The 15,622-nt window shown below is 39.2% G+C and overlaps 1 protein-coding gene across 3 annotated transcripts; it reads right to left on the reverse strand.

The window, feature by feature from the left end:
• Window positions 1–5,910: 5,910 nt before the first annotated feature.
• On the reverse strand, window positions 5,911–14,664 carry LOC103698254 (uncharacterized sugar kinase YeiI). Of its 3 annotated transcripts, none has more exons than XM_039118918.1 (9): window positions 14,425–14,664; window positions 14,211–14,336; window positions 13,931–14,033; window positions 13,796–13,810; window positions 12,133–12,230; window positions 11,883–11,997; window positions 7,516–7,598; window positions 6,829–7,396; window positions 5,911–6,311 (listed from the first exon to the last, which is right to left on the reverse strand). In XM_039118918.1, exons 1-9 carry the CDS (start codon window positions 14,506–14,508, stop codon window positions 6,247–6,249), a joined length of 1,257 nt encoding a protein of 418 aa, XP_038974846.1. In that variant the 5' UTR covers window positions 14,509–14,664; the 3' UTR covers window positions 5,911–6,246. The 3 variants fall into 3 exon arrangements, with proteins under 3 accessions (XP_038974846.1, XP_038974844.1, XP_038974845.1); XM_039118916.1 differs by having other exon boundaries at window positions 13,796–13,843; window positions 14,425–14,662; XM_039118917.1 differs by having other exon boundaries at window positions 5,911–6,296; window positions 13,796–13,843; window positions 14,425–14,659.
• Window positions 14,665–15,622: the final 958 nt, after the last annotated feature.

Raw genomic sequence — 15,622 nt, forward strand, 5'->3', positions numbered from 1 at the left:
GAATCATTTCTTGAATGAGTAATTTGCTTTATAAATACTCAATGTTTTGTCATCATCAAAAAGGAAAAGATTGTGGAGTGATTGAGTAAATCCCTAATTGATTTTAATGAGCTCAAAGCATTTGAGTATGTCTTATGTTGTTCTAATGAATTCAATCTAGTATTTCAGAAAAATCTTTATTAAATTCTGTCTAAGTACCTTGAGCTTTGGTTTAGAGTATTTTGGTTAAGTATTGAACTCTAGTTGAACCAAAGTCTGCATCATGAGTCGACTCCTGAACCTTACGAGTCGACTCCTGCACACTTGGAGTTTCTAGCACAAGCCCGAGTCGACTCCGGAACTCTTCAAGTCGACTCCGACTGAGAACAGATAGAAAGACAGAACGATGAATTTTGGACCCTGTTAACGAGTCGACTCCAAAAGGTTGCGAGTCGACTTCGATGTTTGGCAAGTCAACTTCGGATGGTCTCGAGTCGACTCCATGACAAGCTGACAAAAAGACAGAACGTTAGTTTTTGAGACCCTGTCAGCGAGTCGACTTCTGAAGACTTCGAGTCGTCTCCCATATCAGCCGAGTCGACTCTCAGTTTGTCCGAGTCGACTCCCAAAGGAAAGCAGCCTGAAAGGCAGAGACTCAGTTTCGGAGACCCTGTGAATGAGTCGACTCCAAGTGTTTCAGAGTCGACCCCCAAGTTAGCCGAGTCGACTCCAACAAGGTCCGAGTCGACTCTGAGGCAGATCAGTTCAAAAGATGGGGAATCAATTTTTTGGTTTCTGAGAATGAGACGTCTCCCGAAGATCTCGAGTCGCCTCTCAAGTCAGCCGAGTCGACTTCAAGTAAATCCGAGTTGACTCGAGGAAGAAAAACAGAAAGTTGGATTTCTAGAACCCTGAGAACGAGCCGACCCTAAGTGCCCGAGTCGTCTCCAGCGGTTGGCGAGTCGACTCCAGTTTGGTTCGAGTCGACCCCAGGACGAGGCATGCACTTTAATTCAAATCTGGAATAGTGGCAAAGTTGTCTCCAGTAAAGCGCGAGTCGACTCCAGTAACAGACGAGTCGACTTCAGATCGTATGAGTCGACTCCGATCCCAACAGATACATTGTCAGATTGTGCAGACGGGTCAGAACGGCTCCAAATCACTCTCTAACGGCTATTTTCCAAAAGGATCACTTAAATAGCTAGAGTGAACAGTAGTAGACAACAAGAGAGTTATTTCATTTGATCATTAAAGGTTTTCAACCACCAAGAGCTTCCATAGAGTGAATCCGAACAAAAGAAGAAAGAAGTGCATTCAACTCAAACCCAACAGGCTTCCTTCGCATTCAAGGCTCTACCTATTGCTCTCCATCCTTCGGCTCATTCAAGAGGAGACTCAGAAATCGAGAAGCCCCACTTCCTCATCTCAAATCTGTTTGAGGGCTTCTAACTCAACCTTGCTTATATTGTTTCATATTTGCTTTTTTAGAAGCTTCTTCTTGTGAACTATAAACTCTTATTTTGTATACTTGATTCAATCGGGGGATTGAATCAAGGGTTGTAAGGTTTGTTGGTGAGCTAAAGATAAAACCAACAGTGTAAGGTTGTGGTTGGTGAACCGGAAAAAACCAACTGGGTTTGATTGTAAACCTGGAAAAATAATCGAGTGGTTCTAGTCGGTGAGCCTGTCAAAACCGACCGAGTTCGTTGTAACCTTGTGAAAACAACAAGTTAGGTTGTAAGCTTGCAAAACAAGCGGCTGTAATCCTTGAGATTATAGTGAACTCTCAAGTACGGCTTGGAGAGTGGACGTAGGAGCAAGAGTTGGCTCCGAACCACTATAACCTTTCTGTGTTTGTATTGGTTGTTGTCTCTTTCTCTCTCATCTCATTGCATCTAGTGATCTAACTAATTCACTTGCAATAGATTTAGTTAATCACTCACCTTATTTTTAATTGGTCAATATTTAATTAAAACCCAATTTACCCCCCCCCCCCTCTTGGGTTGTCTTCTTAGGCAACAAATAATTATGCCCATCCTTGTGATAGACGAATTGGCTTACTGGCCAGCTTGTGAAAGTACTATAGTGCATGAGTAACCAGAGTTGAAAACTTTGGCCCATTAAGAGGCAACAATCGAAGACTATACTATCGAGACCTCATATCCTACTGATCGAGGTATCGCAAAAGTTACGCCAGCAAAGTTATGACATACTGAAACATCAAGAGATGTTTTGGTCAATATCTAGTAGAAACTAGAGAGTGTCAGTCACAGAGAAGTTAAAGGATCGCTGGTGAAGTCGGCAAATTCTTACCAACATTAATTCATGATCATTTGCCAAGGTGTGAAGGGCAAAATTATAGTGGCCTCATGATATTGGTCGTGAACATCATAAGGCCTGGGGGGCAACCTTATTAAAAAGAGCTTCTAAAAGTTTCTTATATGGTGTATATCCCATATGTCAAGGGGCAACATGACAACATAAGGACCGATTTTGCCTAGAATACGACATTACGAGTGATCAAAGATCCTCATATGGACTATGGATAGTATGGATCTTGATGCTATGCGAAATAACTGCTAGAAGACGAAGAAGTGGTGAATTCAATTCAAAAGCAAAATAAATAATAGTATTATAGGCAAAAGTACATTCTAATAAATTTCGGCCAAGAGGTTGATACAAAAGTGTTGCCCTATTTCCATCTAAAATTCTCTCATAACTCTTTTGAGTCTGTCCCACTACACTTAAAGAGCTCGTGATATTAGGTTGGATGTGTCTACCCTGTGGAAGAAGGTCATGAATTCGTGCTGCACCGGGACCATATTTCTCCTTATTGTTGTATTAAACCTTTATCTATTCTTCTCCCAAGAGTTATACTTTATGGACATCAGTCAACCTTGCTCCAAAGGATCTAATCTAATTTCTTCAGATTGGCCAATGATTGATAATGATAACAACTTTGGCCAGTCTAAAAGATCATTAGCCGATATCGTTGAGGGATAGGATAAGTGTTGATAGAAAATAAGTATGCAAAGAAGGCCAGTCATTTTGTTACATTCAGTTAATCATGGGGCAAATAGGTTGATACACAAGGTGCTCATTTCACTCTGATTTGAGGATGATGAATCCTTCACCATCGTTGACCTGCTAAAGCGCCAAAGCATTTTACCCATCATGATATTTTCGATAATGGAGGGGGAAGACGAATGTTGTAGATTGGGGGCTTGGACGTGAATGCTTCTAATAAGGGCGAAAATATAAAAAATCTACTTAAGCCAGCCCTAAAAAGGTAAGGATACAGGATCAACTGAAGGGCGACGATGAAAAGGTTGACTTGTTGCATTGACAAATTGAAAATGATGGTATCCTAGTTTGGCAATTTGGCAACAAGACTCGTGTGAGATAATACCTCAAGTTGTGACATTATTGAAGGAATGAAACATATAACTTGTTCCGGCCAATACCTGGTAATATTCACATTGGCGATCAAAGGAATATCAGGTGGAGACATAAGAAAGAATGAGTACCAAAGAGAGATACAAGGCCTACTTATACAAGGACATGCTCCAAAGAAAGATAAATCAAATCTTTATCAATGATAGTAAAATCGGATTTCTACAAATATCAAAGATCTTTCAAGTAATTTGAGGACCTTTTTGATATACAAGAATAGTTCATAAACAGAAACGTGACAAAAATAGAAGGTTCGAAGAAATCAGAAGAAATATATGCAAATCGCAGAAGGAAGGTACTTTGATGAAAGAGTAGCCTCAGTCAGCGGATCAAAATCATAATTTTGGGATTTCCATTCTATAGGTATCGAGGAAATGATGATGGACATCCTATTAACCTCATGATCTTCACCCAACGAGATATGGGGGCATTATTTATACTATATCTCAACAATCTAGCTAGTGGCTAGAAACGAACACTCCATGGATTACATTTGATCGAATTAAAGTAGGTGAGAATCATATGACTCTTGCTAAGATTAGATAAAATTCAGTTAAGAAGATCACATAGGATAGAGACTTGGGCCGAATAGGTAGAATTCGACCATAATTAACAAGTTGAAAGATCACATATTGGCAGTAAAAGATGGTCGGTTGAAGACTGAGGCGATCATAACAATCTTAGATTTCCAAGAACAGATGATTCCCTTGTAGGTCGAATAAGGGAAGGCAGTCAGCACAAATTACGTTAGGATGAGTTGCAGAATGATCATGCTTGTGCATAGTGGGGAGACATTTAACGATGGTTATTATAGCAGCCAAGAGTCGAGACCAGATGTGAGAAGCAACCGTCGAAGTGGATAGTTATGATAATTATGAGTAGTTATCATGTATTGGTATAAATAAATAAAATTAATACTTTGTAAGGAATCTTTCGATAATCAATCTAATCACTTTATCTTTTATCTTTATTTTAGTCATTTATCCTAGAAGTAGGTGTAATTTAGCTTTTTACCGTAGCCCGGTGCTATATCCTTTTACCATAGGTCAGGATTACACCCTTCTATTATAGCACAATGCTACATCTTTCTAGTATAACCTAGTGCTCTACTTTTATCCATTTTCATCTCCTTCTAATAGTGGTGTGACGATGGCAAAAATTTTTGAAGGTTAAGACACTTGAACCCATGCTATCTCTATCCTTCCTTCGTTAACTTTTTGACTGATCTGATACCAGTAGCACGCCTGCATGCGCTAACCCTCGCCATATAACTTATCTCCACTCTCCGCCGCCACACCTGAACGAAACTTCGCTAGCAAGTCCTGCGATACGTCCGGACGAGACAAAAAGCGGGCCAACAACCCTCTATCTTGGGTTTCCCTTTCCTTTCTTCATTTGCCCCTTGCTCGGCACCTCTCTTCCTCTCTCCTTCCACCCCCTCCACCCCCCCTGTTTCTTGCTCTCTGGATGTATGCCCCTTGTTCTGCACCACTGCTTCCCCCCTCTTGTCCATGCATCCTTTCTATCTCTACAAGGATGTGCCCTCTAATCCGCCCCTCTTTGCTCCCCTCTTTTTGTGCAGGTATCTTCGTTCTCTCTCTCCCTCAATCCCTCCCTTCCCCCCTGCCATCCCACATGGGACTTTGTTGTTTATGTGCCCCAACCAATCCCTCTTTAGATGCGTTCTCCCCCATTTTTTTGATCCACGGTTTGCTCTCCTCGCTTCGCTTCTTATAGTGGCGGTCTTTGCCAAACATCCTTAGATGTTGTGAGATATGCCCTCTCTTTCTAAGCATGCTCCCCAGGTTTTCCAACCCTCGTTCTGCTGTGCTCACACGATGGTGATGATGTTCGCTTTGACACCCTTGAATATTGTGGAATACTTTCCACCCCTATATGATAAGGATTTGATTAGCGCTATTTGCAAGTATTGGGAGCACAATTTTTTCCCTGCTGATTGGAGGCCAAGGCCTTGCTTGGTTGCTCGCATTATCCTTGTGTTCATGAGTTGAGTCAATGTTTTTCTTCGAATTTTTTTCACTCTTTCTGACCCAGAGCTGGTGAGGATTTAAGGAGAATCTTTTGTGTGTTACATCTTATCTTGAGATTGGAGCCTTAACTGGACGTTTTGTACAGCTGCTTATTTGAGTTGTTTGGGTTCATCTGTTCTTCGTGCTTTCATATTTATACTCTTCATTTTCTTAATGAAGGGAAGGGAACCCCAGTTCCTCCTTTCATTCAAAAAAGAATAAATCTACAAACAAATCATATTATGACTGTGTAGTATCTAATTGTTAGTATAATAATTCCTAATACCAACCCCCTGAAAGAGGGCTGCCTAAACACAATCACCACAAGAATCCAATATTCAGTGACATGCAGAGTAGTTGAGCATCCTCCATTTAGGTTCAGGCTTAGAGGTGGCATTTAGATCAGGTCGGACCAGATAGTACAAAAATATTTCAACCGAACTCAACCTTTTTACTAAGCAGGTCAAAAATCTAAACCCGACTTGAACATTTTATTAAACAACTTTACATAACCCGATCCACGAAGGATTGAATCAAATTAAACAGATTAAACGGATTAAACATTGCCACTCTTCAGGCTTCAACCAATGCACTTGAAATGTCACTAAATGATACATGATAATCAACAACACTGAGAAACCTGTTGCTTGTCGAATCTTAGGACCTCTAGCATTTAAGTAAATCTTCTTTTAGTGACTGAAATGAATACAGAAAAAACAAGAAGCATGCAACATGTGAACCTGGACACTGCTATGAATGGTCAAACTACACAAACCCCACGTTTCTATTCAAGCTGGAATACTTTGGCAGCCGACAAAATTTGCTTTGCTGCATCTGCAAAACAAAATGCTAATAAATTTACATGGTCAGCTCGTTCAAAAAGTAATAAAGTCAGCTACTGTCCACTGCTAATAGCATCACAAACTACTTATATATACAAGAAGGAAAACAATCACCAAAAAAAATAAAAATAAAAATAAAAAAGAAACAAAGCATCAGAAAGCAAACATGGCATTAAATAGTTCGAACATGGTCACTGGTCAGTACCAATGCAGTGCAAAATGAAATATGTGACGCAAAGAGCAAACTCAGGGTTGGTACATCCTCGTAAACAAAGGATAGCATTGAGTTATGCATTATGAATATATCCTATCAGCAATAAAATATTATCAATTAATCATCCTTACACATGCATACATGTTAGACAACCACATAATTGCTGTTAAAGTCTCCTTGCAAGCTATTATCTAAAAGTTAGCAATGACATGATCCGGCATGCACAATGAAATGACTTTTTGTGTTTTAATTTCTAGCATAGGACCAATTTACTAGCTGTAGAAATTCTTTATGGTCTTAGCACCCATACCTGCAACTGTTCCAGGGGAAAATTTAGCAGGAACATTTGTTTGAGTCTCCACTGCTGCTTTTGCAACAGCTATACCCACGGCAACACTTTGCATCACATCCAAACCATTGCAAATGGACGCAAGAATTCCACCAACCAAGCAGTCACCTGCTCCTACAAGGCTCACCACTGATGCAGGAAGTGCAGGAAAATGGAAAGCAAAAAATTTTGAGGCTCTCTCTCCAGACTTGATAAAATTAATGTGCTTCTTTGAAGAGCAACTTTCATTTACAAGATCATATAGCTGTCTTCCGAAACTGCCAACCCTGCTGCTTAAATTATCTTTCATGAAGCTTAGCCCTTCTCTACAACACAAGAATAGACCATGTGAACCAAGTGTCACAACTAGCAGCTTAATACCCTTCTGAAGCAACGAGCACATTGCTGGTTTTAGCATTTCAAACAAAGATTCCACAGAATGCCCTTTCCCTTCTGCAGCTTCATGTTGAATATAACTAAATTCTTTTTCCGGCGATAAAGCATTTGCCATAGCAACAAGTTCATTTTCGTTAGGGGAAGCACATGTTATCTGCACAAACAGTCAAATAGCCGGTAAGAGGGGAAGTCAAAATTAGTATTCTAATATTTCATATCGGATAATAATGAGTATCATTGCTAAAAACTACTTTATTGATGACCTGCACTCACATAATTTACAACAGATGCAATTCTTCTAGACTTTGTCACTGAGACAGGCTCAAACCACACAGGGATGCCAGATCCTGCTGCTACTGAAAGTTTAATCAAAGAAATTATGAGAATTCTACTGGTTTAATGAAATACAATATTCATAAACAACCAGCTACTTCTCTGTTTGAATTAGAGAAAATGATTTAGCTAGTTATAGTGCATACTGAAATGTTAGAAAAATTCTCTGACTCCAGGGACATCCGATGAGTGACTGAAAGACCAAATCATATCTATGACGATAGTAAACTAACTAAATATGAAAGAGAATGAAATGACAGGACTTCTATAACATGAAGTTGCCCGATCCCAATTCAATGACCTGATATAATTGGAAACAGGATAGTCTTAAAAGGTTGAAATTAGTGAATTGTTTTTGATCTGGAGAAGCAAATCACACAGTGAAAGCTGCAATGAACCTTATGTTAAGACATCTATAAATTCTATGACCTATGATTAATATTCCCTTAATTTATGTAACAGGTCCCAAAATCATGGTAAAATATAGAGATTCACTAACAGGTTGAAAGTGAAATATCTTGACACTCCAAATTAGAGGATATGAAGTGCAACTATGGTAAGAATATGAATGGGATTGGATAGCAGAAAGTTTCCCAGACAAAGGAATATTAGAACCTTGATTATGTTACAAATATCTAAGATGGATAAGAATGTCCAGAAAAGATTAAAGAATGGTGAGGTGCCATGCAACTGTCAAAAGCCTTTGAGACTTGGACAAACATTTTATAAAATCATTCTTTCAAGAGTAAATGGAGGGCATTACACGTAAACTTATACATAAAAACAAGGGCAGACAGTGGAGGCAGATATAAAACCCACCCTCCCTAAGTAGTCCAAATCATATAATTGCTACCAAGCAATAAACAGGGGACAACACGAAGAGGTACAACACGTACATGTAAAAGGAAAGAAAAGATAATAAGGGAATAAAAGTTAAGTACGATGCCACTGCTCAACCAGACTAAGCAACACTCATGCATTGCCAACTCTTCATTTCTTGAACCAGACAAATGAGCTTTCGCAAATATCCTGCAAAATGTCTTTCAGTTATTTCAAGTTCTACTAACATTTCTTCATTTGGCACAAATGTAGACCCCAATGAATCATATGGTTAAATATAGTTGTCAACTTATACCAGAACTTTTCAGATCTCTTGATGTAAATATATAGCACACCTTATTAGTACCATCTGTTCTTTTTTGTCCCATACTTGGTAAAGGGGTCATTGGCAGCCTACAGAGCTGCAATCCCAGGTTGAGGGATGCAACAAAGATTGATGCCATGCGGCACGAGAAAGAATGCAGCTGGTGCGAGGATGACCCACATCCTTTTCATAATCCAATTGCTAGGGCAATATTTTTGTAGGCAGGTTTCCACAACAATCATTGAGATTCTTCTAGGTAAGAACATGATTAAGTTGCATGGTCTGCACTAGCAGTTCCAATGGGGCAAGCTTATCCCACACCAGCTTGTAGAAGGCACACTTAGAAATCCTAAACAGCGATGTCAGGAGTGGGTACACAAATCATGAAGATCATTGTGGATCATAAACTCTTTTTCATTTATCATTGTAAACAGGGTTAAGGTAAATTTGAAAAAGAAATATATATTATTCATATTATAAATGAAACAACAGTCAAAATTAAATGTCACTAGGTATCCTATTTCTGACTTTATGCTGGTCCCTAGCATGGTTTGGTATTTGGATCAACATGCTTATAAGAGCCCACGCTCATTTTTCTTTGACGGTTCCATTCTTGCAGGTTTATCAAATACGTTAATTTATCAATTATTTAAAAATAGCAAAAAATTTATTATGATAAAGATAGTATTTTTTACTTCAGAAAAAACATCTAATTTTTTAATACATAATACAATTTATTTATTTATTTATTTATTTTTACTAATTTTTAAATTAAAAAATTTGTTTAAATATCATAAATTTAGAAAAAATATGTTTTTTACTTTAGAAATACGTCTAAAATATGTATTACGTACTACTAATTTTTCATAATTTTTACTATAGTTATACATATTTAATTATTTTTTAATTAAAAAATAATTTTAAATATAAATATTTAAACAAATTAATTTGAGCTTAGTTCCAAGTTGAACTCTACAATGGATGCTACATATATTTTTCTAGGTCCGTAGGCATGCATCAAAGGCCACTTATTTCTCAATTTTTTTTCAAATTGCATAATCGCATCAAAATTTGAATTAATAGATACCAAATTTAGCTGAAGAGTAGCTTGCATGCCTACACTTCTGATTTTATATTTTTTTAAATTTATTTTATTTTAAATTTTTATATTTAAATTTTGAAAATATATTTTTAATTTTTAAAAATTATATGTAATCTGAAAATTAAAAATTTTATGGCATCGTGGAGGTTATCCATAAATTTATAACATATTATAAAATCAAGCCAAAATCAAAAAAATTGGCATAATCTCTCCTTATTTTGCAAATTTCAATGTATTTTTTGGCGTCCAAAAAAAAGAGAAGAAATGAGATAGAAAAGAGAAACGATACCTTATTTAGGGTTGGATCCTCCTTCAATCGTGCTTAATCAGTGTATTTTTCATCAGTTTACAAGGGGAAGGGAACCTATCCGAAGGTTGGGAAGGCCTGAGAAACTTCTAGGGCCTTCCCAACCATTCTTTAAAACAAAAGAAAGAGGGGGAGCGGGGCCAGTTCAGAACCCGCTCAACTTAGTGTGAGCTGGACAGTTCGCACTGGTTCAGCACAGAACCGGCCAATTTGCGACCAGTTTCGGCCCATTCTGGCCAATTTATATCAGTTTGGACTGCTTACATGCCAAAGTGAACAATTAAGGTTAAATTGGATAATGTTGGTGTCAAAAAAAAAAAAGAGAATACATTCACAAAGAATACTGATTGGAATGGAAGGTGTAGAATCAACGAGGAAAGAACAAAAGAAATGATATGGAGTTGTACATCATTGGCCAGAGATAACCCTAGTGATCAAACTTGAACAATCAGTGCAAAATATGAGATACGAAAGAAGACTCGGATGAGTATAGTGGAAAAATAATTCTGGAGATATTTTTATTTTGGAAGACTGTCAATTGGTGAAGAAGGATATAGAGATGACCCCAAATAATCTGATTTTACTTGCTACTCACGTTATATATCTTAATTACCACAGTAACCACAACCTAGAAACTATTTGTGGATATACAGATACACACATACACTCAACTCAACTAAGCCTCAAACCCAAACCTCGTAGGACCTCGACCCGCCTACTCGGGTCTTGTATGGATATGCAGGAAGGGATACTAGTTGGGGTCGGCTACATGAATCTTTTTCCTCCATTCTATTAGGTTTAAGGCCATACTTTCTGAAAGATTTCAAAATATTAAGTCATTTCTTATTAATTCATCCCATGTGACTTATCATATATACATATATATAATACAGACATACATGTATGTGTGATTTGACTTGCTTTTTATGCTACATATCTTAAATGCGCAGAGCAAGCACAACCTAGAAACATTGTGAGGCCATTAATATGCATCCATACATCCATCCATCCATTCATATATATATATATATATACATGTATATACAGGCGCGTATGTGCATCTATTGTATGTACATATGTATGCGTATATACATACATATGTATGTATGTGTGTGTTTGTATGTGTATAAAACCTTCATGTTTTACATGAGGCATGGCTAGAGATGATCTTAAATTGACATAATTGGATTATACTGGCATGTGAAATAGAATAAAAATATTAAGGCTGTTGATGACATTAACTCATCAAGAACAGTCCTAAAGAGCATTGTGGAGAAAGAACTCAGCCTTTCCAGTAGTTTCTATGACACAACTAAAACTCCATGAAGTATGGTTACAGGATGCCATGGAAGTGAATGGGTATTGATAACTATCATCAATATGTTCTGATATCAATGACAACAAAATGTTAGGTTTGTGAACTGAAAGAAAATACTTCTTTCTCTAATGTGGTTTCTGTTAGTCACTTGTTCTCCATCTGCAGTTCATTTCTTTAGGTAAAGACATGCCAGAATTCAGAGAAATGCAAGGAGAAGTCAGTCCGAACCAAGGTTTAACACCTAGCTACTAGCTAATTGGCTGCAGAAACAGGAATGAGAAAAATGAGACTACAAAATTGAAAATTTCTACAGTATTGTTTCAACTTGAACTTTAAACTATGTGCAGTTTAAAAATGATTAAGAATAATTGCTCACTGATTAATTAATTTGCTAGTACAAGAAAGTTGGAACTAATGCTGAGTTTATGCAGCATACTTTGACAAGCAACTTTGAGAGATGGGGAGTTCAAATTAGCATCAACCATCAACATTGGTGCAGAGCATATATTACGCTGGAATCGCTGTATCCAACCTGGAGTGAGAAATGTTTCCTGTGACCATTGCATTAGATTTACATATTAAAGACTTCAGCAATAAATTTACACTTCAAAGGAACCAACTTAAGACATTTTTTTTATATAAATCAGAGCAATAAAATAAAATAAAATAAAATTACAGCATCTTACAACAGCCTCGACACTTGCAACAGCCATAGCCAACTCTCCGCTGGAGTCAAACATATTTGATACAACAGGAGTTGTAATACTTTCCAACTTCAGTATTCCTACATCAACATGATATCATACGAAAAGCATTAGAAGGTCAACAACTCAGATTGGAGGAAATAGTGGCAATTGTAGCAAATACTGGGAGACTTCTATATACTGCCTATGGAGGGTGAAGTGATCGAAAAACTGAAAACATTTAACTATTAGCAACATGGAACACAGTCTGGATGGTCAGCAAGGAGTGGGGCAACAAAAGCGCCAGTTAGCATAAGAGCTTTGTTCAGTCCCTTTAAAAATCAGGTTGATAGAGTCAACAACCATGATGATAATCTAAATGCATATAATTGAATATCTGGGTTCATGTTAGTGTTGGAGTTAAATCAAGGAGGGAAAGCACTGAATTATAATACTTCAAAAGCTTCTATTTTCCTCTGGTTTCTGTGGAGTGTCAGAGTGGATGTAGTATCATTCAAACAACATATCAGCCTAAATCTATAATCAACCAAGTCTTGCACCCTTTCTTTCTTTCAATCTATAAATTGGTCTTGCAAAACTAATTCTGTTCTTTCTAGTTCTATTCTGTAAACTTTTAAACTAACGATAAAGCCATTGTTCTTTACTTAGGCAGTAAGATGTTGCCAAAGTTCTCTAAATTGCGATCACCATAACGAAGATGCCAATGCTATGCTGCAAGTAGCAGGTAGCAAATATATTACTGCCTTCACAAGAGGTCCAAGTGTCCAAATATTACCTGCTTAGGGCCAATTCAACACATGGATCGGAAAGCTCATGCAAGACCTAAATGTGACATGGAATTGAATAATTTTTGGATCTGCATTTGATAACACCTAAATGGGTAAAAATGGTCGGGTTGGATTTAGTCTGAATTGGTCTGGATCCTGGTCAATCTTCAGGTAACTCAGCCTGTTTGCAGCCCTAGCAAAGAAGTTACAGACTGAAACACATGGAAGAAATGGAGCAATATAAACTTTAGCTTTAATATATAGACGAACCTTTCCCCCTAATGAATGGTCAACATTGATACAAATTCAAGTGCACGACGTGATTTGTCAAATTCTTATAATCTAGACAAGATGAAATTGAAGGCGCACAACTATGCCTATGGATATCCACTAAGGATGCATTCTCCAAAATCTATATACAGTAGCACATATCTACACCTCTAAGCTATAGAGAATTAATACTTGTTAGACATGCTTGTCATCCTAATTAGTTAGGAATTAAGAAGAAGAGAAAAACAATGACACTGAATAATCTAGTTGATGAAGAAATAATTGATCCAGATAATCATGCAAGTGTCCTAGTGTTTCTATAAAGCACAAATACCTGTTAGATATGCATGCCTGCCAAATTATAAAATTCTGAAGATAGGATTAAGAATGAAACGAAAAATGATGATGCTAAATTGCCAAATTGATATGTTTTGAATACAAGTCATGAGGCTCTGCCACTGATGAGTTCCTAAAGTTGTTTGAAGACACCTAAATAACAAGAAGACCAATGACATAAACAACAAAAAGGAAGATAAGCAATGATCAACACCTAGGTAATCTTCACATGAAGAATCAATAAGTTCAAACCAGCTGATCTTTCTAATTACCTTCTGTAGAAAGTCCTGCAGATTTCCAGTACTTCAATAACAGATCTCCTTTATTTGGAAAAACAAAAAATTGTTATTCACAAAGGTACTATAAGGTGTCAGCAGATAAACCATGCATAAAAGAATTGGAATCACCTGCCATGTCATGTCCTACAACACTAATCATGAAAGGTTTATTTCCAAGCTTGGACATGCATTCAGCGACATTCCTTGCTACTCCTCCACTTACATACTGAACCTGAAGATGTAACATTCAAAGTTTCAATCTTTGAACAACCCATGCATGTAATCTATCAGAAAATCGCAATTGTTTGCTACAAACCAACTACAGGATCTGAAAATCAAATATCAGAACAATCATCCGCTGAAAACAATCACTCTGATTCTTTAAGGCAAGAAGACCTCAAAATATTACCTTTCCGGGAGTGGTGGTTCCAGGAATCGGATGAGCAGAAGGCTTAGCATGGATGTCCATCACCATTCCCCCAATAATCACAGGAGCAAAATCCCAAGAGCTCAGTTCCTCCGCGCTGAGTGGATTCTGAGACCAGGAGGAGAAGAACTACATCATAGCGAGAGAAAAAATTAGGCCAATCAGGAGAGAAGAACATCCATGGGATTATATTTACCGGATAGAGGTCTCGGACAAGGATTTCGGGAGGGAGGAGGTGGCGAGCAACGGATTCCAATCGCCGCCGGGCGGAGCTCTCCATTCCGGTCAGAGAGCACCGTCGAGGGGCTTCCAATGGCCACGGTGGAGCTCAAGCCCCAGGAGAAGCTCCACGCGCCGACGATCTTCAGTTGCAGACGACGGGGAGAAGTCGACGCTGGCTTCGAGGGCAAATTATTCGTATGCACCCAGCATTCCCCGTATTAACAACAGGATTTGGCCCAATAGTCTGATTCTAAGCCTGTATCACTGGGCCCGCGGGCCAGCAATTTAGTTTCTTTCCTTATCTCTTCCCGGAAAAATTAGATTGAGACGATCTCCAAGATACGGTCCAAACCGAGAACGATTGACACGACGGTGTGAACGGGGTTCTATCTGAGTTGCCTTGGTTGGTGTTGGTTGCGCTCCACCTTCCACCGGGAGACCTGCAAACAAGCCTCGCACCACCACTGGGGTAGTGGGGGCCCTCCGACGATCAAGTCAGAGGAGATTGGAGGAGGAGGAAGGATGATAATCGCAAATAAGAGAATGCTCTGGGAGATGTTGCTTACCCCCCCCCCCCTTCTCCCCCCAACCGCGTATATACCTGGCTGGGGGGTCTCTCAGGGGGGTTTGTCATCGTGGGGCACGATGGAGTGGCCACTGACATGGCCGTTACAGGGCGTCGTGGAGTTCCGTTTTGTACGGCTGATACAGGAGATCGTGGAGCAGCATCGGATACAGCCGTTGCAGGGAGTAGTGGCGCAGGAGGCCGCGGCGTGCCTCTGGGGAATAGCCTGTCATTGTCGAAAGATATCCGACTCGGGGTCGGAGTGCTGGATCAGGGGGCAGCCGACTCGGGGTCGGGCTGCGGAGCCGAAGATATCCGACTCGGGGTCGGAGTGCTGGATCGGGGGCAGCCGACTCGGGGTCGGGCTGCGGAGCCGAAGATATCCGACTCGGGGTCGGAGTGCTGGATCAGGGGGCAGCCGACTCGGGGTCGGGCTGCGGAGCCGAAGATATCCGACTCGGGGTCGGAGTGCTGGATCAGGGGGCAGCCGTGGTCTTCCTGGGCGCGCGTGCCGGTCCCGTGGGGCATGGTGGCTAAGTTCCCCCGTAACAGTAGCCCCCCACTCCCGAGCCTGGAACTAGAAGGGGAACGGGTGAAGGGAGTGATG

The sequence above is a fragment of the Phoenix dactylifera genome, unplaced genomic scaffold, assembly GCF_009389715.1.
Source record: "Phoenix dactylifera cultivar Barhee BC4 unplaced genomic scaffold, palm_55x_up_171113_PBpolish2nd_filt_p 000445F, whole genome shotgun sequence".
Lineage (NCBI taxonomy): Eukaryota > Viridiplantae > Streptophyta > Magnoliopsida > Arecales > Arecaceae > Phoenix > Phoenix dactylifera.

Excerpts from the sequence above, each read along its gene's own strand:
- LOC103698254 (XM_039118916.1), bottom strand. The coding sequence starts at position 14,508 with ATGGAGAGCTCCGCCCGGCGGCGATTGGAATCCGTTGCTCGCCACCTC. Across the intron at positions 7,397-7,515 it reads TTGCATCTGTTGTAAATTAT|ATAACATGTGCTTCCCCTAA; the intron begins GTGAGTGCAGGT and ends CTGTTTGTGCAG. Across the intron at positions 6,312-6,828 it reads TTCCCCTGGAACAGTTGCAG|CATTTTGTTTTGCAGATGCA; the intron begins GTATGGGTGCTA and ends TAAATTTATTAG.